Genomic DNA, 27157 nt, shown 5'->3' with positions numbered 1-27157 from the left:
CCACTGCAGCAATCAGTAAGCAAGTGGAAAAGCTGTAAGGTGTAACTGGGCACAACTGTGCCCACAGGAGTGGAGGTAGCATGAAGTTATCCCTGTGGGGACTAATTAGGACTGAATAAAGTAGGTGAGGAGATATTAAGGAGTGGCTTGAGGAGTTATGGCAACAGCAATCACCATCGTGACTTCTAAGGAGCTCCCATAGGAAGAAGCAGGATTTTCAATAAGCAGGGCTTCCAGCATCTTCAACTGCCACACAAGTGCCACTGGTCGCCTTTGCCAATCTGGGTGTGCAGCCATCGTCCCCAGTAAATTATCCAGGCTGGGAGCCACAGAAGTGTCACATTTCAGCCACATCCCATCTGTAGCCATCCCCAATAAACCACAGTGCAGTGAGTGCTCATTCAGAAGAAAACATACCCTCTTCCTCCAGCCCCTCCTTCTGCTCGCCTTGTCCTTGAGCACTCTTCATTCCCAGCTCCTATCTGTGGCACGCTCCTATAATCAGGTGCTGTCCTTCATGCCTGCTATAAAGGCAAAAGGAGATGCTGTGCGTGCATGCAGGCTGGCAGCCCCAACCCGTGACATGCTGCAGGCCATCATCAAGCTGTCCTGCGGCATTGCCCACGACCACCTCCGCAAGTTGCCTGGTAAGCACCACTCTCTCCCCACGTCCCTAGAAAAATCATGCAGAAATGAGGATGCTATGCTCTGAAAGTTCCAAAGGAGATGCTAGGGGGAGAGACTAAAGAGACTGAAAAGAAGATACTCAGAGGGCCCTGAAGGAGATGCTAAGGGGGTCCTAAAGGAGGGAGTAAAAGATGCTGAGAGGGACTGCAAAGAGATGCTAAGTGAAAATTGTAAAAGCAATGAAGTTTTCAGCTGGGACCTGGTTGATTCAGCCAATACTGATGCAGCTCGTTTCCAGATCAAATGAGTGCATGCTTTTGCTTTTCATGGCATACATCTTCCTCAGTGGTCACTAGCATGTTTCTCCCCAGGCCTGAAGACAGCAGCCACCGCGGTGATGCAGGAGCTGATAGATCCCCACTGCCTGCATTCCGGAATTCCTTCTTGTATCCAGAGGCTCATGGGGAAGGATGCTGGTGAGCAGCCTGTGCGGCCCTGACCCTTGGACAGTGCATTCCTCAGCCCCACTGCAATGAGGGATGGGGAGGGATGAGCCATCAGATGCATTGATTATTAGGGGGGCAGAGCTGCCTTAAGGATGAGAGGTAACGTCTTAATTTGTGCCAAGGGAAGTTCAGGCTGGATACTAGGAAACATTTTATTCAGAAAGAGTGGTGCTGTATTGATGTCCAGGGAGGTGGTGGAGACATCATCCCTGGAGGTGCTGCAGAGCTGTGGAGATGTAGCACTGAGGAACATGGGCAGTGCGCAGGTGGGAGTGGACTGGGGTTGGGCTGGGTGAGCTGAGAGGGCTTTTCCAACCTGAATGATTCTATGATTCTGGTCTCTGGGCTGCTCTACATCACTCCAGTAGCTTAAAGTATCTTTAGCGTTGATGGGGATGCTAAAAGGTTAATGAGCTGTAAAGGCCACCAGAGCATCTAGTGGAGGTGACAGCCACGTACCAGGGTTTGGTTTGATGTCTGTGGCTGCAGACCCCACCAACTCACTTGAAGACTCAAAACATGGTGAACTCACCTGGCATGCGCTGCTGTACCCACACCCCATCCCTCCACATGTATGCAAAGCTGGGCAGAGGGGGTGGATTTTTCACACTTCTCTGTGTTTCCACCCGCTCCTGAAGCCAGGTGCATAGAGCCCGAAGCAGACACGCAGCCCTCCAGCACGGACCTGTCCTACATCCACCAGGGAGAAAGGGCCCTGCAGCGAGCGCTGGGCATCCTGCAGCAGCCACACTGCTGGCAGCCAGAGGCCGCACCGGTAACTGACCTGACCCCATGCACACCACAAACCCCACACCAAGGCGCGGGGTGCAGCCCTGACGTGGGTGCTGTGCCTGCAGAACGCAGAGGCTGCCATGTCCAGCACCGCGCTGCCGGGGCTGGGCCGCGTCTTTCGGGCCGAGGCGGTGCTGGCGGTGCCTGTGGGCAGGCTGCAGGGTGAGCTGTTTGAGCGGCTGGAGGAGATGCCCCGCTGGAACCCCAGCCTCAGCCACGTGGAGGTAGGCAGCAGGACCGCCGGTGGGCATGAAGACCCATTGAAATCCCACCGTACTCAATGCGTGTGCTCTGCGGGCCCGCAGGTGCTCTGCCGCCCAGGTGAGGACACGCTGGTGACGCACGAGGTGACGGCTGCCAGCCCAGTGGGACGCAGGGACTTTGTCAGCACGCGGCACCGCAGCAGGACGCGGGCAGCCATCTACCTGGTGGGCACCACTGCCCACCTCGAGCAGCCACCCGCACCACAGGGCTGCGTCAGGTAACACAGGTCACAAAACGACAGGCTGTGGGGCCTATGGGGAGGAGGTCTCACCTCCAGGCCTGCTATTTTGTGGCGTAACCACCCTGTCCTGCAGGGCTGAGACGCGGCTGAGCTGTATTGTGCTGCAGCCGCTGCCAGGCAACCCAAGCTGCACACGTGTCACGTGGCTGCTCAGCATGGACCTGAAGGTAAGCAGCGCTGTGGCAGTGCCCCCGTGCCGGCCCAGCGCCCATCATCCTTCATGTATTTCTCTCCCCCAGGGCTGGATCCCCACCTCGGTCACCAACCGCGTCCTGCCACAGTGTCAGGCCAAGTTCATCGGGCACCTCCGCCAGCACCTCTCCTCCACTGCCTCTCTCTGTGGATAGGATTTCCCATCCTATGCAACCATAGAACCAAGGCAGGCACCATGCAAAGCACAGACAGAAACCCACCTTTCCTCTCATAGCTCCTTCTGGAGCCATGAAGCATGACTGGAGCCACTTTGGGGGGCTTGGAGCCTATATCCCAGTGGCTTTGCTTATTTAATGGAAAGATAAAGCCGCTTGCAAAAGCCACGTGAAACCCTGGCTGATAAATAGGAATTAAATAAAAGACAGAAGTGGCAGCTTACTATGGAAGACCCCTTTCAATCACACGCAGGTCATGTGTTCCCATACCACACTATTCCCACACTCTAAATAAATCAACAGAAAGAGACAGTGATGTGGATTTTTTTCATTTTCTTTTTTCTTTACATTATGTTAGAGTTCAAAAAAAAAAAAAAAAAAAAAAAAAAAAATTGAACCCAACAAAATTAATAAATATTAAAAGTTAAAAAGCTCTGAATCTGGTATGTACAAAACTTTACACATTGCAGCGCTGACCAAGGAGGCAGGCAGCATGGTGTGAGGTGAAGTGGGCATGCTGCATACTGCAGCCTCTGCATGACTGGGAGAATGCCACTGGCACACAGCAGCCCTGCACCAACGCCTCCATGGTAGCAAGGCTGAGGCAGCCCTAAGGCACCAACCTCCTCTGCCATACAGCAATGAACCACCGCAAAAACTAACGCAAGAAAGCCATAATGCCCAGGACAGCATCAAACAGAGGAGTGTAGCTGACAACTTTTTGGAGGTTGGGTGAGTATGCATGCATGCTGCACCCTGCAGACATTACAATCCTGTACTGACACAGCTGCTGAAGCTGCAGGAGAGATCTGTGCATTCTCCTGCCCTGCTCTGCAGGCTCCTGGGATTGTAAACAGCACCTGCAGTGAAGCATTATCTTTGGCACAATAAATAAATGCTGGCACTCCCAGAGGAGGGCCCTGTGAGGGGCATGAGATGCGGCAGGATATGAGGTGTGCTGGTTGCTGGCTCAGACACGGGGCTCCATTCCATCTCTCATGGCATCCACTTAATGCAGCACTCGGGTCATCCTGCCTCAAGACTAGGAGTGATGTGGGGCAGGAGCATCTTAACATCCCTTCGGCTCTTTTGGTACCATTTGGTAGCACCAGCAAAGGGTGATGGGGGCTTGCATGCCAACATGAAATGCTCTAGCCTCAAACATCTCCCAGCACCACGTATGTTGTGGATGCAGCACTCTGCTCATGCACTAATGGCACTGCAGATCACTCATCCCAAAAGCAGCGCATCCTAAAGCCATTGTGCTGCTCATGGGGCATGCCCTATACTCTGGCCACCTCATCAGCAAGCCCTGGACATGCACAGAACCATTGCTGAATTATAGCTGAGTTTGGAAAGTGAATTGGAGATAGTGAAGGACAAAGGAGCAGTTCCCTGCATATGCTCTTTGTGGGCTTCCTTCTTAGAAACTGAGCACCAAAAATAGAGCCTTCTGTCCACCTACCATCCTGTCCTCAGCCTCCCACTCTGTTCTCCTGACACAAAAGGAAGGTGCCCAACACCTGTACTCCCAGGTAAGGAAAAAATGGATTTGAGGCATCCCCAGAACTGAAGAACACGCTCACTGCTCTAGAGATGCCCATCCTGCCTCTCATGCAGCCAGGAAGGCAACACCATCACTGCCTCAGGTGCACCAAGCCATGCACACCTTACAACATCTGCCTGGCCCTCCTCAGATCTACCTCAGCAGCCCAGAGCCTCATCCCTACCAGCACCCACAGCCCATGGAGGGGCAAAGCATCCTCAGCTGAGGTCCAGCTCCCCTGCAAGCTGCGTAGAGCCCTATTCTTCTAAAGTGCTGTGCATGTATCTAGTACTTGGCACAATATTTTTAATGGCGTTAATCCCAACCCTTTTCCCACCATGGGACAAAAGGTGGAGGTGCAAGAAGGCAGCTCTCCAGCATAGCCGTGACCCTTCGGTGCTCTTCTTAGAGCTGAGCTCAGCTTGATGTTGGGGACACAGTGGCATCCCTCCCGGCACTTGGGCTTCCTGGTTTTCCCCATGGATCTCCACACGCCTTGGTGTTCCACAGACACTGGGCATATGGAAGAAGAGGGTCATGGTCCTGGGGATGCCAGAAGTTGGTATTAGTACAAAGCTGGCCAAGGGCATTATTGGCTGAAAAGTCACCACTGGGTGACAGGCATTTTTGAAACCCTGGTTTTGGTCTTTGGCCTTGTCCTTATTGCTCGTGCTATGGTTGGTCCTCCTAAAAGAGGTCACAGAAGAGAGGTTTTGAAGGGAGACCCAAGCTTCCTCAGCAACCTCATGCTCCGACCCAAAGCTGGGTCTCTGTGAGCACCACGACAAATGTGCTGGTACCTGGAGGAGGCAGTGGCTGGCCAAAGAGCCAGGGTCCTCATTCCAATCCTCTCCTATCTTACTGCTTAGAGGGAGAAGAAAAGGCAACCTTAAAGCCCCTAGTTTAGCACCTTGGAAGTTGGTGGCCCATGCCTCATGGGCCCGGGGCTCTGAGCCACACATGGAGGTAAGAACCCTGTCTAGAGCAGCCAAGCTGCTTTTTGCTCCATTTGACCTTTTTTTCCTTTGTGGCACTGCCAAAAAAAAAATGCCACAGCTGGGAGACGGGAAATGAAAATCACGAGAAAACAGCAGTTTCCCCAGGAATTTTGGAGAGGGCCAGGTCATTTCCAAACCTGGCTGCCCAGGAAAACCACTGCAGGAAGTGGGAAAAAAGCAGAGATGGAGAAGGAGGATGGAGGAGAACGGCTCCAGCTGAGGGGTCATGCGGGGTTACCTGGCTGCCTGCCCCTCCCCCTCACCTTCTGTCCCCACAGATGACTCACTTGGGGCTGGGACCTCCCTGAGAGTTGCAGTGGTGGGGTCAGCACCGGGTGTCCCCTGCACAGAGGAGCTGGGGTCAGTAGGACTGGGGATCCCCACAAAGGTCCCCATGGGGGTGCCGGTGGGTGAGGCAGTGACGGAGGCTTTCTTGCCACAGGACTCGCAGCAGAGCTTGTTGTAGCCAGGGATGGAGCAGTAGCGTGCCAGGACCTCCATCTGGCAGAAGATGGATTTGTCCCCGAGGCAGGGCTCCCCTGGAGAGAAACAAAGCGGAGACAGAGCATCAGTGAGCACATGCGGTCACAGTGGTATTCACCTCCCACAAGGGCACCAGGCACCAGTGCTAACCGTGCTCTTTGCCCCATTGCAGCAATTTTGGCAATGCTTGGATGGAAGAGGTGAAGGAGCTGGAGCATCAAGTCAGTCCCAGGATGGAAGCTGTGGTGGATCCCCAACTCCACGAGGTGGCAACCTGGCGCCAGGCTGTGCACCACAGGAAGCTGGATGAGGTTACATTCATCCCAAACAGGCTGCAGGATACCTCCTTCCCCCTAACACTTGCAGGAAGATGGCAGCAAGCTGAGCTGCAGACACAGGCCATGCAATGTGTGCTTGAGTCACCTGAGATCCACCAGCCTTGCAGCCACCTGCCCTGCCTGGCACAGTGGAGAATGTGCCCCTAGTCTGAGATGAGCAGTGCAGGGATGGGGCTGTATGTTGGGGCACTTACTGGAGGAGATCTTGCTCACAGGGTTCTGGGGCCTCTCCCGGGGCTCCCACTGCCCTCCAGGTGTGACGTGGTCACTAGCATTGGCACTGGCGGTGATGCCAGAGGGCTTCCCTGCAGAGAGAGCACCATGTATGGAGGCACTTGAAATACCTTAAAGGTGTACTCCTGGTGACTTTTTTAGATATTTTCTTAAAAACAAGATCATTTGGGAAATGTCTGGTTGGCTACCCAAAAATAATCTAGCTGTTAACTCCAGAGTGCCCACCTCCATTCTACCCTTGCTCAAGTCGTCACCAATCTGACAGAAAATCTGCAGCCACCTGCAGCGAGCCCATACCACAGGCTGTCCCCACACCCTCTCTCTCACCCAGACAGACAGCCACGTGGCAGCCCCGGACGGCCTCTGGCTTGTCCCCATGGCAGCGCCCTCCGCTCTCCTCACCCCTGCAGACCACCTGCCGCTGCTGCACACCGTCCCCGCAGCTGGCTGAGCACTGCGCCCAGGGAGAGAAACACGGCATGTGGGTGACAGCCAGGCACCCCCATAAGCAGCTCTGAGACGAACACACAGCCCCATCCCCACATCACTTACCTGCGACCAGGCACCCGTCCTCCACTGTGCCGGGCAGGGCAGGCGGCTGCAGGGCCGGCGGGTCTCGGGCCGCTCAGCACTGCAGTACTTAGCATGCAGGGTGCGGTTGGTGCCATCCCGCAGGCGCTGCACACACTGCACGGCCCGCACCTGCAGTCCCAGCTTGCCGCAGGACTTGCTGCAGGCACTCCACTCCTCAGCCACCCAGCTGCAAGGGGTTGGGGACAGCGTTAGTGGCGGGGGGGAGGGAGGGGAGAGAAGGAGAGGGGAAGGTCCGTGTAGGGCAAATTGCAGCTGAAATTGCACAGCAGGGTGGGATGGGAGCATCCATCCACCACCCATCCAACCTCCCACCCATTCCGAGGGACTCACGTAGGCTGGGAGCACTCCTGCAAGTTGCACCGCCGCCGGATGGGCTTGGGCTTCTTGCTGTTATCGCACAGGTTCCTATGCACCATGCGGTTGTCGCTCCTTCGCCGGCAGCCGTACTTGGTGTACTGGATGCCTGGGAAGCAGGGGGTAGAGTCAGGATTCTCCCACTCCCTGTCTTCCTGCAGCCCAACCACGATGGGTCCCCAAAGCTGCAGGGAACCCAAGCACACTGCCTTGACTCGCTCAGGGGATACTCACAGGGGTGTGAGCAGAGAGAGGCTCAAGGGCTGAGCAGACCCAGGGCTTCCTCCCCCAAGCCACCCACGGGCAGGTAGGGTGGACTGGAGGAACTCAGCCACATTTTTGCAGCCAGGAAGAACAAGCAGCATGCAGCAAATGCAGCCAAAGAGCTGCTGCGCTCTGCCAAGTGAATGGTGCTCGCCTGGGAGCAGAGCAGATTGGGGCTAAGCTAGCGTAAAACATGAACTGTCTGTCACCCCGCAGGCAGCCCGGCTGCAGCAAGGTCAGCAGAGCCAGCGAGGGCTCGGCTTCCATCTCCATGAGTCCCAAAATCTTCCAGCACCCATGCCAGCAAGGAAAGCAGCAAGAGCCAGCACAGCTCACTAAAGCCTTTTCATTTATTTCAGCACAGAGCAATGATCAGTGTGCCCAGTCAGCCTCACAAGAGCACAAGGTAACTACAATACAAAGGAAAAAGTACCTCCTCCACATGCCTTTGAGCACTGAGACCAGCTCTTGAGGGCCCACTCGTAGGAGTCCATCTCCTCCAGCAGGACATTGTTGTTGCTAATGAGCGGCAGCAGGTCCTCATGGATGATATACCTGTACATCAGGCTGCTCCTCACCGCCTCCTCCCTGGGGACAAGCTGCAGGCAGCAAGAGAAGCAGGGAAGGAGTGCAGGGAATGAAGCATAAGTGATGTCCATGCTAAAACACCCTTTCTTAAGCCACCCATCACCTCCCACCATTGGGTGATGGCCACTCACCAGAACACTGATGGCCTCTTGCAGAGGGCCACTGGTTTTCACGCTCTCCTTGCCTTGTTCCACGGTGTATTCCCATTCCAAGCCCATCTCAATGAACACCTTGCTGGTGGTTTCTTGACCACTGGCATTAAGGATGAAGTTACCTGTAGCTTGATTTTTAACAGCTGCAGGTAAGAAATAAATACTTCAAGTAAGTCTCTGATCCCCCCCAGAGGGGAAGCACCATCAACATAGCAGTGCCTCTCATAAGTCCCCTGCTCTGCTGCTCCCAGTGCTCAGCCTGAACTGCTCCAAAAGCCACCCATTGGTGGGACGCACCAATGCTGTGGGATGCTGGCTCCATCTCCTCTATCTGCACGTGCCTTGCCCCTGCTGGAATCTCAAACATCTTCAGAACACTCCCTGGATGACAAAGTAGACACAGGAAGGGGGGAGAAAGCTTTCAGAAACAGAGGGGCAGGAAGCAGTTGGTCTCCCTAGACACTGCCTCTTTGGGGTGCTGCCGTGAGACTGCACACAGCTTCCTCACCTAGCTGCTTTGGGGTCTTGGCCAAGGTGCCCTTCACCGTCCGGCAGTGGGAGTTGTCACCCCCACAGACCCCACACTTGTCCTCCTGCTTCAGGGAGCCGACCTCCTTGTCGCAGCCAACATGCTGTCACCCCAGGGGAAGAGAAGGCAAACAAGGTCATGGCCCCACACTTGCGGCATCACCATGCACTCAGCCCCACACTGTACACCAGGTCGGTCTCTGGGCTTCATCCCCAACCCCATAGGGTGTGGATGAAGAGAATGCAAGAGCTTCTTCCCAGCCAGGGTCAGCTCCTTACCACACACTCGCCCCGGACGCAGATGCTGTAGGGATCCCGGTAGCTGCACCTGGTTCCATCGTGAACAACCTGGTTCATGAATACCACATCCCCTGTCCCCTCGGACTGGCAGATCAACTCGCACTTCTGAGCGTCTGGGCAAAGCAGAAAGTAAACCAGCAAGCTGGCTGTCACCTTCAGGTCCCCAACCTGCAGCAGGTGCCGAGGGATGGCACCCACCGTCGGGATGCTCATAGGGCAGCCAGGCATGCTTGCTGTCACGGTGGGTGTAGTACGAATCACGCTTGGAGCACTGCTGGGCACGGAAATCCTCATAGGGCCCTGGGCATTCCTCACTGTTGCACACCTGATGCTCATAGGTGGCTCCTGGGCAGTTGCGCCCACCGTAAGCTGGGCTGGAAAATAAAACAAGGGGGTGAAGGCACCAGAGGAGCAGGGATGCTGCCAGTGCAAGGTGCACCTCCCGCTTCAGTGAGGCTGAACGTACGGCGGGTTGCTGCAGCTCCGGCTGCGTGAGCGCACACCGCCACCACACGTCCTGGAGCAGGAGCCAAACTTGGACCACGAACTCCAGCTGCCATCCTGGCTGTAGGGCTGTTCTGATGTCTTCCAGATGCAGTGACCCTTGAAGCACCACTAGAAAAGAAAAGAAGTGGGGGTTCATCCTGAATCACGCCTGGGTCCAGGACTGAACCAGCATGGGGGGCATCTCACTGCTGGTAGGGGACAGCCCAGGCAGCTGGCATGAAACTTCCAAACAATTTAATTTGCACCCAACATCCAGATTTCCACATCTCCTGGCTTCTTATCCTCTCGTCTCCAAAGCTGTGAGCCCTTCCTTAGTCAGTACTCGCACTTTAACACTGTGCTAATGGGCATGCTAAGAGCCTGAAGTAAACTTGATGACATCATGAGCTTGGACACACAATCACACCATCTCTCTGTGTTATAAAACCAAAGGAGTACTGAAAGGGCAGAGAGTTCAGAAAGAACAAAGTCCTCATCAGAGCCATGCTGGGCAACTGGAGGGAGAAATAAGGAATGACATCTTCAAGCATGGAATATGCAAAAAAAAAAACCACAGTGGGCTCTGGAACCCAGCCCAAAAGGGGAGAGTGCAGTTGATACCTTGCCCAAGGAGCACTCAGTGCCATCCAAGGGGGGCCCTTTCTTGGTCTTGCAGAAGTAAGGGTTGTCTGGATGGCTGCACCACAGCTGCTTGCAGGGGTCAAAAGTACGGAACTGCAAAGCAAGCAGGATATTGGTGTTGGTATCGTCCTGCCCCACAGAGAGCCTACTCTCAAGGCAGGAGAAGGCCCCAGGCTCCTGGTGGGCACAGGACAAGGTGACAGAGACTGGACAGCAGCAAAGTGGCAGCACAGGGACTGTACTCACTGCTGTGCAGGTCTTGTAGCCCACACCAAAGTCAAAGCGGCACTGTTCATCCATGGAGTAGTTAATGCCCGGCAGCTCAGGGAGTGAGGGCCACTGGTGCTCAAAGGGATCATCCAGCAGGCAGTCGTAGGAACTGCAGGATGGGGCAGAGACAGGGCATTTCCCTCCTTCTCTCAAGTCCCATCTCAGAAATCCCAGTCCTCTGAATCCCAACACAAGCTACCCACTGCCACAAAATGTGTTTCATAAAATCATAGCATCATAAAAAGGCTTAGGTTGGAGGGGACCTTAAAGATCATCCAGTTCCAACCCCTCTTGCCATGGGCAGGGTTGTCAACCACCGTGTGCTTGCACATCAGCAGCAAAGAGCAACCCAATGACCCACTCCATCTTCAGGCTTCACTGGTGTTCTCCCTGGCACTGACACACAAAACCACTCTGGCGTGCTTCTATTGCCTTTTGGAAGGAGAATGGGAAGGAAGCAACCTACTGTATGTAGCGGTTGAGCTCCTGCTTGCTGCAGCGGGACCAATGGTAGCGGTGGAAGGCAGCCTGGACCAGCGGGGCCATGATGCTGCCCATACTTGTCTCATCAGCACAGCGGTTGCCCTGGCCATCATGCTCCATGCCCAACCTGTCAGAAAAAGACAGCAAATCAAGTTGCCCGTGGGATTTGGCACCCCTGGAAGGGTGTGGGAAGTCCTCTTGGCCAAGTGCTGTGCCGGCTCCATTCCCATCACTTACACATGGCCAGTCTCATGGGCCACCACAAACGCCGAGGAGAAGCCGTCCTCGTGATTGAGGGTACAGCTGCGGAGAGGGTGGCACATCCCCGTCACTGGTGCATAGCCTGCAGAAAGTGAAGGAAGGAGAGGGGAGAAGAGGGAAGAGATGACTTTTGAGAAAGGCAAAAAAATAAAGGGACAAGCAAGAGCCTGTCATAATTCATACTACCCTTCTTGGCATCGAGGGACGGGAAACTGTCAAAGGAAGGACTCGCGGGCCCCAAGGAGCTCTGGCCAAAGCAGGGCAAGATCACCCTGAGTAATTCTGCCACAGCATTTCGAATGAAGGCAGAGGGTGAGCTGAGAGGAAGGCTGGGCTCAGCAGGAGACAGGGGGAGAGGACAGGAGGATCCCAAGCCATCCATCACCCATCCCGCCAATGCAGGCCATCTGGAAGAGCCCCAAAGTCAACAGCAGTTGAGCAGACAGTGTTTGATGCTCCACAGTCAAAAGGAAAGCAAAAGTCAAGCTAGGGGGCTTGAGAAAGAGAAGTGGGTAATTGGGTTTAACCGCACAGCAATGAGTCAAATCCTGGATAAGACATTTTGAAAGATTTTTTTTTCCATGAAACTTTCCACAAGAAAGAGCAACGACGTGGAAAGTTTTCTGGACGAGAGGGAATATATTTTGTCTAGAATGAAAATGGGATAATGTCCCAACCATGGAGATTGTCAGTGTCTGGCAGGGGAATGGGATGAAGAGGCACAGAAAGGACACTGATATCCAAAATGAAGGCCCGGGTGAGAACTGGGAGAAGGAAACAGTTCTCAGCAGTGACAAGAAGTACCTGAAAAACATGTAGTTGGTAAAGACCAGCTCAGCACCTTTCCAGCTCCATGTGGCTTTCACACCAGTCATCCCAAACTGACCACCTCTTGCCCCAGTGTTATCCATGGCAAGACAGTGCCCACATGTGAGGCAGCTCCTGCTCCAGCTTCTCGTAATGCAGAAAGCCAGAATTGCATCAGCTTTCCAAGATTACTCAGTGCTGGCCACCGCTGCTCCCCTCCACACCGCGAGCTGCTGCCAGCACCAGAAGTTTATACAGGCTCCCCAGGGCTCGGCTTGGCTCAGCAGAGGAGAGCAATGAGGCTCCAAACCGCAACACTGCGCAGTGTGAGGATGCAGATAGCGCTGGTCCTTCTGGTGCTGAACAGCTGGAGGGGAGCCTCAGCCACCTCCTGGGAAAAACCCACTGGTAAGCCCCCCAGCACTACATCTTCCAGACTCTTGCCCATATGCCAAAAAATGTCCCCTCACCACTGCCTTGGGGCACAGTCATTTGGCCAGAAAGCTTAAAGAAAAACACAACAACTCGGTCGTGACCCATACAGAGCCAGGTTCTATAGGTCCCCAACACGCTCCCTTGCTGGCTCTCCCCTGGAAAACTGCACATACATGACCGAGATTAATACAGTACCTTGCATACCTGCAGGACCAAAATCTTGCCTGGTGAGGAACACGGCATGGTCATGGTGCTCGGCGTGATCAGGGTCGGAGCGTTGCTGTGCGTGAGCCCAGCGGCACACCTGCTCCAGGCTCCGGGACGGGTTCCCACGCTCGATCAGGCTGACTGACTGGGAAAAGAAGCAAGAAATCAAAATATAATAAAATAAAATCGAGGAGCTTAGCGTACTGGAAAGCAATGAGCATTCTGATTCCTGCTCTGGCTCCTTAGCAAGATGCTGATGCTCAGCATTTTTCAGCCTTGCAGTGAACAACAGGGTTGGAGACTCCAGCAGAAAACATCTTCAATATCTTCAGTTTTTGTTCAGGATGACCATTTTGCAAAGATACACTCATGACAATCTCTTCTCTACCTGGTGGGCAGGCATCTGCTGAGCTCAGGAGCTGAAGAAGGGTCAGAAACGCTGCTCTTCCCGTAAGGAGCCATGGCAGTTTTTATCTTGCCAAGTGCAAGGCAGAGACAAAAGGCCCAAGCAGTAGGGTTTCCTGAGAGCAGTGGCAACCTCAGCCAGAACTCAGTGCAGAAGCAGAGTCAGCTGTGCTGTGCTGCCTGCACCACGTCATCTCCCAGAACGTTCTCAGGAAACATCAAACACCGGTGGCCTGGGACCTCACCCAGATCCAAACATCTGCACAAGGTTTCCACATCTTCCCCAAACTTAAACAATGACAAAGCCGGCCACACCAGCTGCCTCTAGTGCAGGGTTTTGCAATGATTAAATCACCCTGACCGCAGCCCCCAAGCCCTCATCCCACCTTCTCCTTCACATATCACATCATCCTCTAGCCCCAAGCATGGACTGCTGGGAGGAAGCCAGACACGCTGTTGGCTTCCACGCCCAGCAGTGATGTTCCTCTCAGCCAGGATTTGCCAAAAATGAGACTGCCTCTGTTCTCATCCTTGCACTCTCGAGAACCATCGCCAGGTCTCTAGGATGCATTTTGTTTCTTCTGGCCAAGCAGAAACAATCAGGGCTTTTCTCTAACATCCACTGGGGCTGATTCATGGACCACACACAGATATTAGCGCACTGGGCTTGTTAGCATTCTTCCTAGAGCACTTTGTGCAGTGTAGGGGCTTGCCATGAAACGCGCAGCAAATTGCATTGTTCTATAGGAAACCTTCTGGCTCAAAACCAAAGAGCAATCTAAGAAACAACAAACTCTCCTGTGTCCCAGTGCCTGATGCTGCCCTTACCTGACGGTACCCCACCATGATCATCCTGACCAGCACGATGTTGATGTGAACACCCAAGGACTCATCGTGGTAAATTTCATCCACCTGAAGAATTAGAGAAAAAGATAAAGCAGAGGAGGGTCTGAGACCTTCACAGCTAGCAAGGCAGCCCCTGGTCCCTGCTGCTCTCCACGTTCCTGAGTTCAGCATCCTCCCACCGACCACCCATCCCATGCCTGGCAGGAAGAATGGCTTAAAACAATCATCTTGTGGCTTTCCAAGGAAATTCTTGGGCGGTGGAGCTGACATGGGTCCTATATACTGCTCATCCAGGGTGCCTGACCTATAACTCACAGGAAGGTGCCTGCAGTGCAGAGGCCAGCACGGAGATGTTTAGCTTCCCATATAAGCACGCACATCCCAACACTGGTTGGCAACAAGCATTGCTCCCCAGCTAGGTCCAGCCCTGCATGCTCTCACTCCTCTCCCACTTTCCAAGACCAGGTGCAAAGACCGCATCTCCCTCCTCCCACCCCCAGCTGGCTTTGTTCTTGTTGTGCTTTAAAAACCACAGAGCAGACCAGCCAAAAAAGCAACATTTCCCAGGAATCGGGGGAATCTGATGTTCAGTGACATCACCAGCACCAACAAGAGTGGCTGCCTTTCCAATGGGGCCCCCTCCACCACAGAGCATCCCACAGCAAGCCGCAGCGCTTGGTGGATACAAGGAAATGCTTGGGGATGTCATGTTCTTGCAGTTGGAATAATTTAAAAAAAAAAAAGAAGAAGAAAAAAATGGATCTTATCAAAGCAAGGGTATTACTCAGCTGTTGTCCCGGTGAGTCAAATCTGACCTACTGCTTCAAAACCCTGGGAACAATCCGCAGAAGGAAACAGCAAAGCACAGAGAACAGGGAGGGCTTGTGAGTCAGTACGGTAACACATACATCAGCGCTGCTGATAGAGATCACTTTGCAGAGGAAATCATGAGCTACTGCCCTCTTTTTCTGCATTTTGGGAAGAAAGAGGTTTGAAAGGGCAGTCTTTAATGGCACTTCTCTCTGATCTTTCTTTCACAAATACCTCTTCTGCTCAAATACGCTAACAGCAAACAGCAACATCCATCCTTTAACACTCACCACCCCATATTCTGAAGATGTATGGTCAAAATTAATAAGCTCTCCAGCCCTTCAGCAGAAAAACAAGAGGGACAGCCTGTGAATTTATGACTTTCTGTGGTTAACAGGCATGGTGGTGATGAGCTGACATTTGGGCTTGGTGATCTTAGTCATCTATTCCAACTGTAACAGTTCTACAATCAGGAGGAGAAGGACCCCAGGACTTCAAGAAACCATCACTGATTTGAACCATCTTGGCTTTACTTCAGGTTTTACTGGGATTGCTCTCCTCACACTTGGGAGGCACATGGGAGGACACAATCGTGTTGCGGAGCAGCAGACAAAGCCCGAGATGAAGACACAGCACAAGAGCATGAATATCACAGCATCCTGCCCGTGATAACTTCCCTTGGCTCTTCCACGATGAATATTACAATTAACATTATAAACAGAAGCCAGGTTTACAATTCTTTTCCCTTCGTTTTTTTTCCCCCTTTTCCCTGTAAGCTTCCACTTGAACAATGGCTGTGGATGCCGCATGGATCCAGACGATTTTCCAGGCGACATGAGAGCTTTGTGAGGCCCAGGACTGACAGCAGGCTTCTGTTTGAGTCAGTCCATTCCTGAACCCAGCATGAGCCAGCATTAATGCAGCCATGTGATTACCAGCGGCCCCGGGCTATGCAGAGGTAAGAGAAGCTCACGCCTGCCACCTCCTGAATGCAGCAAACAGCTGAGAAAAACAGATAACCAAATCCCCAGTCCAGCCCTGCTTAATGCGTCACTTGAGACGGTTCTGCACCACATCCTTAACTCTAAATTGGAGAGATGTGGATTTGAAGGCTGGACTATTTGGTGGATAGTTGGTTGGATGGTCACAGCCAGAGGGTTGTAGTCAATGGCTCTATGTCCAGGTGGACTCCAGTCAGGAGTTGTATCCTTTAGGGGTCCGTCATGGGACCAGTGCTCTTCAGCATCTTAACCATAGAATCATAGAATCACTCAGGTTGGAAAAGACCTTAAAGATCATTGAGTTCAACTACAACTTAACCATACTACCCTAACTCTAACAACCCTCCACTAAATCATGTCCTGAGCAGGGACGTGATTTGATCATGTCATGATCAACAACATAGACAGTGGGATCAAGTGCACCCACAGCAAGTTGGCCAATGACACCAAGATGAGTGGTGCAATTGATGCAATAGGAGGAAGAGACACCATCCAGAAGAACCTGGACAGGCCTTAGTGAGGTTTAACAAGATCAAGTGCAAGGTGCTACACTTCAGTCGTGAAAACCTCAGATATGCATATGGATTTAGATAAGAACTTGAGAGCAGCCCCGCGGAGAAGGACCTGGGAGTCCTGGTGGATGAAAAGCTGGACACGAGCCAGCAGAGTGCTCTTGCAGCCCAGAAGGCCAAGGTATCTTGGGCTGCATCAACACAGGAGTGGCAGCAGGGAGAGGGAGAGTACTGTCCCCCTCTACTCTGCCCTTCTGAGGCCCCATCTGGAATACTGTGTCCAGGCCTGGAGCCCCCAGCACACGAAGGATGCAGAGCTGTTGGAGTGAGTCCAGAGGAGGGCCACTAAGAAGACCAGAGGACTGAAGCACCTCTCCTGTGAAGGAAGGTTGAGGGAAATGGGTTTGTTTAGCTTGGAGAAGAAAAGGCTTCAGAGAGACCTCATTGCAGCCTTCCAGTACTAAAAGAGAGCATATAAGCAGTATGGGGACAGACCTTTTCATGTGGTGACAGGACAAGGGGGAATGGCTTTACACTAAAAGAGGGGAGATTTAGGTTAGATATTATGAATAAATTATTTACTCAGAGGGCAGTGAGATGCTGGCACTGCTGCTGAGAGCTGTGGATGCCCCTGGAGATGCCCATGGCCATGGATGGGGCCCTGATCTAGTGGGGAACAACCAGCCCACAGCAAAAGTTGGAGCTGGATCGGCTTTGAGGTCCCGTCCAACCCAAACCATTCTACGACTCCACAGCAACCTCTGCAGCTGATTCAGAAAGCAGATAAGGAGCAGGCTGTCAGCGCTTTGGGAGAAAAGCCCTCCAGAAAATACCTGTTGTGCAGTGGAAGAACTGGCATGCAGAGCTCCTTACCTAACAGGGTCAGATGCCAGCCTGTGTACTGCCATCATCTGGAAAGGCACGCTCTCCAGCTTCATTTAAGAGAGATATATTGCAGAAGACACTAAAAACACAGTCCAGCCATGGGCTGGAGGCAAAGCATCAAGCACACCGCCTGCAGCCTGCAGCACGCCGGGGGGGCAGGAGCAGCAGTGCAGCACAGCGCCAGGACCCCGCTCCCACCGCAAGCCACCCCGCAGCCGTCTAGACTCCCCCGTTCCTGAGGGAAGGCAAACACAAAGAGAGCACGAGAAGAATTTGCCAGGCGTGCAGAATCGCTGACGTTTCCAAATCCCAGGTCTCGCGGGCAGGGCAGCCAAGTCATCTTCAGCCGCTTGCCCTGCGCTCGCATGCCTCCACGCAATGGCTGTGCTATCCCAACCACACGAGCCCGTGTACGGTGGGGAAAGCGCATGCATGTGTAAGAACAACACCAGAGGTATTTGCTGTTGTTATTGCATCGCCAGCAAGGAGGCGGCTCACGGAGCTGACTTTTATTTTGCAAGCTCCATGGGGAGGGAAGAGAATCTCTGCCTGTTCAGCACAGCAGTTAGGTAACCCCAGGCTAAAAATAAAGCTGGATCTTTGCTCTTTCCCCAAATCCCTCTTATGTGGGGTCTCGGCAACACTTTTTCCCTACAAACAATGAACTCCCAATGCGCTGGAGGGAACGCACAAGTCAAAGCCTGGCTCTGACTCATGGGGTTTCCTTAGAAACCCGAAACAATGGGAAAACACCAAGCACATCATGCAGTTACCCAAACGGTGGGGCACAAACCCTAGTGGTGCACAGGGTCCCACAACAGCCCTGCTCCCACTCAACGCAATACCTCCAGGGAGGCATTTATCTGCATTACGTTACTTTTCCCCTTTCATTGATGCAGAGCTTCCAACCCTCCTCATTCAATTCCCAGCCCCTGGCGCTGCCTTTATCTGAGCAGTCGGCACCCCGGTGAAAAGCACTGCTGCCAAACCATGAAATGGGGCTGAAAACCGCCTTTTGATGCATACTGGCAGCCCTTGTTCCCTGGTGGAAAGGGGCAATGAGCTCATCTCCGGCACCCCAAGTACAGAAGACCCCACAGCATCCTCTGTGTGCAGGAGGAGCCAATGGGAAAATGGGGAAAAACTGTCAAAAAGCAGTTTGTGGATATGGTGTTGGAATTCCCACCACCCTGCACACCGATACATAGCTTGGGGAAACCATCAGAGAAGAAAAGGTTGCAGGGAAGGCATTGGGCTATGTAAAAGAAGCAACTTCATAGAATCATAGAGTATACCAACTTGGAAGGGACCATAAGGATCACTGAGTCCAACTTCAACCTCTCCATCTTCATGTATCTGGGGCTGATGGCACTGAGAACACCCTGAGGATCCCCACCCAGAGGAGGCTCACACCTTCTCTGAAAGGTGGCAAACCAGCACACCCCTCCTGTGCCTGGTTTACCCTGCAGCCCTAAGAATGAAACATGGCAATCCCTCCCCACAGCCACTCCCGGGGACCCCACAGCAGCGCCTTACGATGTTCATCAGGGTGAGGACATAGTTCTGCACGTGCTCCTTCCCGTGGAAGCGCACCACCGAGTCGTCAACAGCCAGCAGCACCTCGATGTTGTAGCCATCCCTCTTGGCATGCCGCCGCCGGCGCTCCGCTTCACCCAGCCGCTCGGCCAGCCGCTCCAGGGAGTTGGGGAGCTCACCCAGGTGCACACCTGACCACCGAGAGGGGCAGGAGAAGGAGAGGAGGTGAGGAGAGCCAGTGCTGAGGGTCACATCTGGGGCTCAGCACAGCTTTGGAGGGGGCTGCGTTATGGTCCAGTGAGCCCATGAGGATGGGCCTGCTGGGGAACATGTGCTGGTGGTGGTTCATCCCACATAATGAGGCTTGGATTGGGTTTTTGGATCCATGTCTTTAAGGGTACTATGTCTAATGAAATCCCCCTTGTAATGATAACATCTCAGATTAATGGAAGAGACGCAACGAGCATCCCCTTGCTGCAGCATCCTGCTTTCCCCACCCTACCAGCAACCCTAACCCCAAACACCTACAAATACCCTACTGCCCTTAATCTATACACGAAACCCCAGATTCCTCCCCAGGAGGAAAGCACAAGGTGAGCAAGCCCAAATTTTAGAAGGGAAGAGGCAGGGCAGCATGAGGACACAGAAGTCTAAGAATGCAGGAGGTGGGAATGCTCTTGTGGAGGTGTTCCAGAGCCCCAGAGATGTAGCACTGAGGCACACGGGCAGTGGACAGGTGGGGTTGGGCTGAGTGGGCTGAGAGGGCTTTTCCAACTTGAATGATTCTGTGATTCTATGATTCAAACGACCCAGAAAGTGCCAAATCCACCCCCAACAATAAGCCATGAAACTTGCAAAGCCAAAGCCAAGCTCTTCCTGTGGATGACAGGCATGTCCTGGCACCCCAGACACTAGCAGGCTGCATGCCTCTCCCCAGACCACCTCCAGCCTGGCACAACCAAGTACTTCACAGAACGCAGGGGCACATGGAGCCCTACCTGGGGACTGTGGGGGGCCACGCTGGACTGCTGTGCGGGGATACACCACATGGGCACGGCCCCGTGCCTCCGTGTCCTGCTGCCCACGCTCTAGCGGCTCAATGAAGAACTCACCACTGTCCGTTCGGATAAGGCCAGCCTGCAGGATGCAAGGAGACAGGAAAAAAGAGGAAAAATGGGAATGTTGCATCCATTTATATACCCACAACTCTTTTCTGGGACTAAATAGACTCGTTTGGTCACTTCCCTACCAAGCTGTCCCATAACCCTAACGTTGAGTGCCAGACCCTTGCATGGCACCAGAATGACTTCACAGCCAGCTGCACGTGGATGAACCTTAATTTCTTCTGTGGGTAGGGGAAAGAAAAGAAAATAGACAGAGAAAAACCAATCCCAAAACCCTGACCACACTTCAGGTTATATCTGTACACGGCTCCAGAGATCCATCTCACCTTACCAAGTTCCCCTGCATCCCCTGTGCCAGGGGACACCCAGCTGTCGCCACACACGTCCTTGTCCCCCAGGCCACCAAGAAGGGAAGTGGCCATTCCCAGCTGCAATGGTTGTGGGAGGAAGGAAAAGAATGCCGTCCATCTCTGCCCTGAAGCATTTGGGATTAACACTGGGGAATCCCTTTGGTGACACAATGGGCAGTGCCACAAGTCCCACTTCTCCCCAAATCCTGGCAAGTGTAGGCAGGATGTACAGATCAGTTCCCCAGTCACATTTTTACAGCACAGAATGGACCCACCAGAACATCATGGACATGTCACCGCATCCCCATGGAATCAGCCAACCTGGCTCCGTTATGCTTCAGCAAATTTCCTGCTCCGCTTTGCTTTTCTCAGCTGTTTACCTCCTCCTAGAAGCAGATCTAGGATTGCTGTGGGTTTGGTCCTCCTTCTCAAGGAACCTTGGCATACCATGCAGCATCCTTTCTTTCCACCATGCAGGCAGCCGCAGCCCCACCACAGGGCACCTGGGATCTCTGCTCCACAGGGACAGGGGGATCCTTGAATTCGGAGCACTGTGTTTACAGTCCCTGCTCCCCTCAGACAGCAAGCAGGAAGCTCTCCCCATGGAGAGCCCCATTTTTTTAAGCTTACAGCTGCCAGATATCGTTACCACTGAGGGTACAAACAACACAAATGTCCAGAAGGATGCTTGAATTTTAGAATTCACATAAAATTTCAGAGCTCCCCACCAAGGTGAGCTGTTGGCCACCCCACTGCCCAACATGAACCACACAGCCCTGAGGGCAGAGCCCTGGGCACGGCCCCAAGCACGGCCGGCATGCCAGGATTCCATATGCGTGAATGCGCCCAGTGCTTCCCACCGCCCGGCGCCGCACACAGAGAGCAGGGCTGCTGCCTTTCCCATAGGATATTCCCCATTGGGACGCAGCGCTTGAGAAGATCTCTTTGAAGTCAGCCCTACCAGAAAAAAAGGGAAAACACTGATATTTTTGGAAGCAGCCCTCAGCACAGCAACTGCTGCCAGCATGTAGAGGGCTGGGGAGGATGAAGGCTCTCCTCCAGTTCCTCGTTGAGCCCATATGGCAGAGCAAGGGGGCTGCCCCCACACCCCCACGATCCCCAGCACCCCCCAAGGATAAAACTCCCCAGGATCCTCGGGAAACCCTGAGCATGGAAAAAGTCACCAACTATCCAGGGAATCAGAGAAGGGGGGAGCGGAGACGTGCCTATGGATTTTTCCTACGCATTTCACACTTCATTTGAACAAACCGTCCCAGAAAGCGGCACTGCGGGAACACGCGCAGCCAGGGGTCGTGTGGGGAGAAGGTTCAGGGCAGTGTGCCCTGCTAACTGCCTTCACCCCAGCCTGCAAAATGGGGCAGAAAATGCCATCTGGGGGGTTTGTGGCTTCTGAGGGGATGCTCTGCCCAGCACAAATAGAGTCAGTCAGGTTGGAACCAGGAGAGCCAAAGATACTCAGAGTGGGCACAGCCTCAAAGCTGCCACCCAGCATCACAACTTGCAGCAGAAAGCAGCTCCCACCGCAGCAGCAGTGCTACTGGATGCTTGCTGGAGGCAGAGGAAACATCCCCACTGCTTTCAACTGCATCCAAGTTCACTGGCCACAGAGAGCTCTGGGTCACAGAGAACTCTCTGCTGTTTCCCAGCCTCGCTGCATTTAGAGGAGATGCTTCCAAAGCTGGGGATGATGAGCTCAAACTGCTGGCAAAAAATAAACTGCCGGATGGACGCGGAGTATTTATTTCTAGCCCTGCCGCTCTATCATTTCTGCTCGTAGAGTAACACCACGCGCCGTATAAAAAGAATGGAATGCCAAATTGTTTGTGCTAGCGGCCAAAAACAGCTGCGGAACTGCCAGAATAAAACAATAAAAAAAGAAGCAAGGGGGAAAAAAAAAAGCAAAATGAGAAGTTTAGAGCGACCAAAGTGCAACCTGGGAAGTGATACCGAGAGGAAATAGTAAATGCTGGCATGGAAAAGGAGAGCTAAATTGGAATAAATTGGCCCAGAGGAAGTTCGAAGGGCAGTGATTTGAGGTGTAGAAAAGTGAGGATAAACTCCTGAAGCATATTCAGAGTAGAACCCCACAGGCAGGTTGGGTGGTGGGGATGAAGAGGCAACGAGGCTGCTGCATTGCTGGATCACCCTCACACAGCCACCCCAAGGCCACCAGAAAGCCCAAATATGTGAGCTATTACCAAAACCATGGGGATGCTCCTCAAAATAATGCCTGCACGATGCATGGGTTTGCTTGGGAGAGGGACATGCGGGCAGAGCTATAGAACCACTGCATGGTTGGGTTGGAAGGGACCTTAAAGCCTTACCTATCCCCACCCCCTGACGTGGGCTGCGTGTGCCCCAGCAGACCAGGCTGCCCAGGGCCCCATCCATGGCAACTGAGCACCTGCAGGGATGCTGTCTGGATGAGGAAGGAGCAGCAATGCCACCCTCACCCTAGTGACCATGGTACCCACAGGGCAGTATCCCCTGATCCAGATCCGCCAAGCTCTTCATGTTGGGACACCCAACCCAAAGCACAAAGAACCCCAATGGTGCGGGGGCCCACACCTACCAGCCCATCACAGTTGCTGATGGCCACGGCTCCACCTGGCACGCCGGTGATATCGCCGGTGAAGAGGCAGTGATGTTGCAGGGGCTGCCGCAGGCGCAACCCAAAGTCCTCCTGCCACTCAGCCACGGCACGCGGTGGCACCAGGCCGGTGTTGGGCCGCAGCCGGAGGTGCAGCTCGCGGCCCAGCACCGTGACGTTGAAGTAGAGCGGACGGCTGCCAGCACCGTGCTGGGAGGATGCATGGCGGGCCCCACGGCGGCGGCGGGTTGGGGTCGGGGGACAGGGAGCTTCGGTGGGGGCCGTCGTTGCTGTGCCACCTGACAGCACGTGGGAGAGGAAGCGGCCGCGGCAGTCGGCGCTGAAGGGCACGGTCACGCCATACTCGCTCAGTTGGCCGGACAGCAGGAGCTCTGCGGGACACGTGGGTGGGTGGAAGGACGGGGGGAAAGATGGAGGCAGAGTGACCAGACAGGTGGATGAACGGATAGATGAGTGGGTGGGTGTTTGCAAGGATGGGTGAGTGAATGGATGGGTGAACAGATGGATGAGTGTGCGGGTGAATGGGTGGATAGGCAAGCGGGTGGCGGATGCAAGGATGGGTGGGTGACCAGCCACGTGGGTGAATGCATAGGTGAGTGAGTGAATGGATAGGTGGGTGGGTGGGTAGGTGGGTGGATGGATGGATGGATGGATGGATGGATGGACGCATGGAGATGGATATGGGGCAGACTGGGGTCACCCCAGGCAGAGTTCCTCCCACCAACACCACTCCCACACCAACCACTGCTCACTTTTTAACGCTCTCTCCAATCCCCACTGCTGATGCCGTCCTACTGCTCGTCCCCGACCCAGCTCACCCTCCTCCCAGCCCCGAATTCTCCCTACCACCCCCCGCTCAGTCCCCCGTACCTGGGCCGCCGGCGGCCAGGCAGCCGTGCAGCGGGACGAGGCAGGAGAGCACCAGCCGCAGATAATCCATTTGGGGCCGGCGGCTGCGGGGCGGGCGGGGCTCACAGAGCTCGGCGCCCGCCTCCCCCGCGCCGCCGCCGCCGCCGCCGCTGCCCGGGGCCGGGGCCGCCGCCTGCGGGGAACGGGCGGCGCCGAGCTGCGCGCCCGCGGCCAACGCCGCCGCCGTGAGGGCAGCACGGGGCGGGCCGGGGCGGAGCCTGGGGAGGGTGGGGAGATGGGTAGGGGACGGGAGGGGGAAATAGGGGCAGCGAAAGGGGAGGTGGAAACAAAAGGGAGGCGGTATTGAAGTGAAGGAAAAGTACGCGAAAAGTTAAAGGGGGGAAGGAAAAATAGCAAATCGAAAGAAAAATGGAAATTTTAAAGAAAAGAGGGGGAAAAAAGGAAAAAAAAAAAGAATAAAGAGCACAAAAGTGGAAGAAGAGAAAGGGAGAAAGAAAGAGAGAAAGGGAGAAAGGGAGAAAGAAAGAGAGAAAGAGAGAAAGAGAGAAAGGGAGAAAGGGAGAAAGAAAGAAAGAAAGAAAGAAAGAAAGAAAGAAAGAAAGAAAGAAAGAAAGAAAGAAAGAAAGAAAGAAAGAAAGAAAGAAAGGTGCAAAAAGGAGAAAAAAGAGTGGAAAAAAAAGAAAAAATAAAAAAGGGAAAATAAAAGAGGGGTGGGAGGAAAGAAAAAAAAAAGGAAAAAGGAGGATAAAAAAAGAAAAAAAGGAGGAGGAAAAAAAAGAAAAAGTATAAAAAGGAAAAAATAGCGAAAAAGAAAAAAGGAAAATAAAAGGAGGGAAAAAAAAGAAAAAAAAGGAGGAAATATGGAGGATAAAAAGAAAAAAAAAAGGAGGATAAAAAAGAAAAGGAGGAAAAGAAGAAAAAGGGAACAATAAGGAAAAAAAGAAATAAATGAGAAAGGAAAGAAGAGAAAAAAAGAAAAATGAAAGGAAAAAAAAGAAAAAAGAGACAAAAAAAAGTGAAAAAAAAAAAAAGAAGAAAAAAAGGAGACCAAAAAAATGGAGGGAAAAAAGCAAGAAAAAGAAAAGAGGAAAAAATATTAAAGAAAACCAAATAAAAAGCATACAAAATGTACAAAATAAAAACCAAAGAAATAGCAGAAGAAAAAGAGCAGGGGGGAAGAAAAGCAATAGAGAAGAGGTTAAAAAGAGCAAGAAATCGGCAAAAGAAAAAAGCAAAGGGAAACAACAAAAAAATCAGTAATGAAGGCAGAACAAATTAAAAAAAAAAAAAAAAAGTAAAATAGAAAGCAAAGATTTTGAAAAGAAAAAAAAAAAAAAAAAGTAGAAAATTTACAAAGTTGTTGGTGTGCATTTCATGCACTGCATGACCTCATCCCTCAGGCATGCCGGCCCCGATTAGATTAAAACCCAAAATATTTACTGCCGCCGCGCTGGGGGCAGAAGGCACGCATTGGGAGCGCAGCCCCAGCCTGTAGGGCTGCGTGGGGGCCTGTGGGGGAAAGCCCCATGGAGGTGTGGGGGGCTGCTGGGGAGGCCGCCATGCCTGGACAAGAGCGTGGCACCGCAGCGCTCGGTGCTGGAGGCCGTGGGCTTGGCCTCCACGCCGTGTTCCCATCGTGCCAAACAACAGGAGGCCACCATGGAGTGGGAGCAATGCAAAAAGAGGGATCTGTCCGTCCTTCAAGATGGAGATGCCGTCCTTTGGGTCAGGCTGCCCAGAGCCCCGACCAACCCAACCATCAGCCCTTCCCGCGCAATGGGAACGGACCGAAGGAGGTCTGTTCCTGCAGCGCTGGGCGGCTGCCAGAGCCTGCTGGGAAAGGAGAGGGGAAAAAGTTGCTCTCCTTCTAGGAACGGCCGCTCCAGCCAACAGAAACCCCCTGCCATCCCAAATGTCTGGGGGGACCCCGATGGCAATGTGGGGTGGTGGGGATGGGGCGTGAGCTCACACAGTGAGCCATGGGCTCCCACAGGGCTGGGTTTGACCGCAAGCCACCCAGCAGGCAGATATTCCAAACAAATAGCAGAGAACCGAAGAGATGAGCGCAACGAACAAGGCCAGCTCTGCGCAGCCTCCCTGGAGATGCACCTTCCCCTTATTCATTTTTAATCACATCCCGCTTACTGCTGCGTGAAGCCCTAAGCCGCACTCTGTGTCTCCTCCTCCCCATCCGCTGGGGCTTTGCTCATCCCCACACCGCTCATCACTCCTGCACAGCCACACATCCCACCGCGCTCCTTCGTCTCAACGCAGGGAAGATCAATTTTTCATGTGTGCAGCCTTTCTCCTCACTATGTGCAAAGAAACACTGCTTCAAGCCCACACTCTGCACCGTGCCCCCAACTTCTTTGATTGCTGCTGTTAATGGATGCAGTCTGGGGCTGCTGGGGGATGGCTTTATTTTTAGTTTTCCAAGCCCTGGCTCTGCAGAAGCATCTTAATTGCTATTCTTTAGCTGGAAAATGAAACACAGATGCGTTGCCTTACCGAGGTCCAGCAGCCTCCCGCGTGGCGCAGAAGGGAAAACACGGGAACCTGCAGAGGTCTGCAGGGTCAGGGCTGTTCACCAATATTAGCCCAGCAAAAAAAAAAAAAAATTCACTCTCAAAAGATGGAGGGGGGCACTGCCCCATCGATGAATGGAGTGTCCAATGTGCAGGCAGCCCCCAACCTGCCCTCTGTGCCGCATCTACCTTCAAAGAGAAACTCCTTATGTATATATCACCTCGTTATACCCATGGATATTCAATTATACCTTATCTGTGGCCTTTGAAATGGGATTAAACAAGAAGAAATACTTAAGCACTGATATGTTTCTGCACACATGAGCACGCCAGCCCCCAGCACACCATCTCCAGCAGGCAGAGGGCTGGGGAGGTGGCTGCAGTCCCTCCCCATGCTGAGGGTCCCACATCCCATCCCTCCCACAAAGCCTGCATTTACTGACGCAAATAGCTTTTTTCCATCAGTGGAACGTGGGTGTTTTCCTAAAGGCGTTGAGTTTCCACGTCCCACCCGGGCATCCTCTGGAGATGCTGTGGGGCACACCTCAAAGCAGAATTTCCTTCCCACTTGCAAACATCACCCTCCTTATCCCAATAACAGCGAGGGAGTGTGCTGGGGGACTGCTGAGTGCAGGCATTCCTGATCCCTGCAGAGCTGGGATGCCTGAGGCCGAGGGCTCTGAATGCCTGCACACTGCAGCCATGACGTTCTCACCCCAAAATAAATAGAGCACGGTCCCTTTTCACACCCAAATGCATTTCATACCCCTTGGCCCCTTTTCTTCCAGACAATTGCTTTTGGCCCATGTTGGAAATCACTTGTCAGGAAGGTGGGAAAGCGGAAAGAAGCCTTTGAGACCCGAGTGCGGGTGATGCAAATCTCCAGCCTTCAT

The 27157-nt window shown here is 53.3% G+C and overlaps 2 protein-coding genes across 4 annotated transcripts; one reads left to right on the top strand and one right to left on the bottom strand.

Moving 5' to 3' along the window:
• Positions 1 to 571: 571 nt before the first annotated feature.
• Positions 572 to 3105, top strand: LOC128077799 (steroidogenic acute regulatory protein, mitochondrial-like). The gene is made up of 7 exons (XM_052677341.1): positions 572 to 647; positions 999 to 1103; positions 1772 to 1908; positions 1991 to 2149; positions 2231 to 2406; positions 2504 to 2597; positions 2670 to 3105. Exons 1-7 carry the CDS (start codon positions 584 to 586, stop codon positions 2775 to 2777), a joined length of 843 nt encoding a protein of 280 aa, XP_052533301.1. The 5' UTR covers positions 572 to 583; the 3' UTR covers positions 2778 to 3105.
• ADAMTS14 (ADAM metallopeptidase with thrombospondin type 1 motif 14) lies at positions 3106 to 23851 on the bottom strand. 3 transcript variants are annotated; one of them, XM_052677338.1, is made up of 23 exons: positions 23740 to 23851; positions 22831 to 23240; positions 19762 to 19900; positions 18764 to 18954; positions 14002 to 14085; positions 12757 to 12913; positions 11296 to 11401; positions 11042 to 11185; positions 10552 to 10684; positions 10285 to 10398; positions 9644 to 9792; positions 9376 to 9551; positions 9157 to 9290; positions 8858 to 8981; positions 8647 to 8730; positions 8329 to 8492; positions 8043 to 8208; positions 7322 to 7454; positions 6950 to 7157; positions 6725 to 6851; positions 6358 to 6468; positions 5630 to 5881; positions 3106 to 4887 (listed from the first exon to the last, which is right to left on the bottom strand). In XM_052677338.1, exons 1-23 carry the CDS (start codon positions 23807 to 23809, stop codon positions 4880 to 4882), a joined length of 3384 nt encoding a protein of 1127 aa, XP_052533298.1. In that variant the 5' UTR covers positions 23810 to 23851; the 3' UTR covers positions 3106 to 4879. The 3 variants fall into 3 exon arrangements, with proteins under 3 accessions (XP_052533298.1, XP_052533296.1, XP_052533297.1); XM_052677336.1 differs by having other exon boundaries at positions 3106 to 5881; XM_052677337.1 differs by having other exon boundaries at positions 3106 to 5881; positions 12766 to 12913.
• Positions 23852 to 27157: the final 3306 nt, after the last annotated feature.

Source organism: Tympanuchus pallidicinctus, unplaced genomic scaffold (genome assembly GCF_026119805.1).
Source record: "Tympanuchus pallidicinctus isolate F22 unplaced genomic scaffold, pur_lepc_1.0 scaffold16, whole genome shotgun sequence".
Classification (NCBI taxonomy): domain Eukaryota; kingdom Metazoa; phylum Chordata; class Aves; order Galliformes; family Phasianidae; genus Tympanuchus; species Tympanuchus pallidicinctus.
This window is presented reverse-complemented; position numbering and strand designations above follow the sequence as displayed.

Excerpts from the sequence above, each read along its gene's own strand:
- LOC128077799 (XM_052677341.1), top strand. The coding sequence starts at position 584 with ATGCTGCAGGCCATCATCAAGCTGTCCTGCGGCATTGCCCACGACCAC. Across the intron at positions 2,407-2,503 it reads GCACCACAGGGCTGCGTCAG|GGCTGAGACGCGGCTGAGCT; the intron begins GTAACACAGGTC and ends CCTGTCCTGCAG. Across the intron at positions 2,598-2,669 it reads TGCTCAGCATGGACCTGAAG|GGCTGGATCCCCACCTCGGT; the intron begins GTAAGCAGCGCT and ends TCTCTCCCCCAG.
- ADAMTS14 (XM_052677336.1), bottom strand. The coding sequence starts at position 23,809 with ATGGATTATCTGCGGCTGGTGCTCTCCTGCCTCGTCCCGCTGCACGGC. Across the intron at positions 10,685-11,041 it reads GAGCTCAACCGCTACATACA|TTCCTACGACTGCCTGCTGG; the intron begins GTAGGTTGCTTC and ends CCCATCCTGCAG. Across the intron at positions 8,493-8,646 it reads GCCAGCATCCCACAGCATTG|CTGTTAAAAATCAAGCTACA; the intron begins GTGCGTCCCACC and ends TCTTACCTGCAG.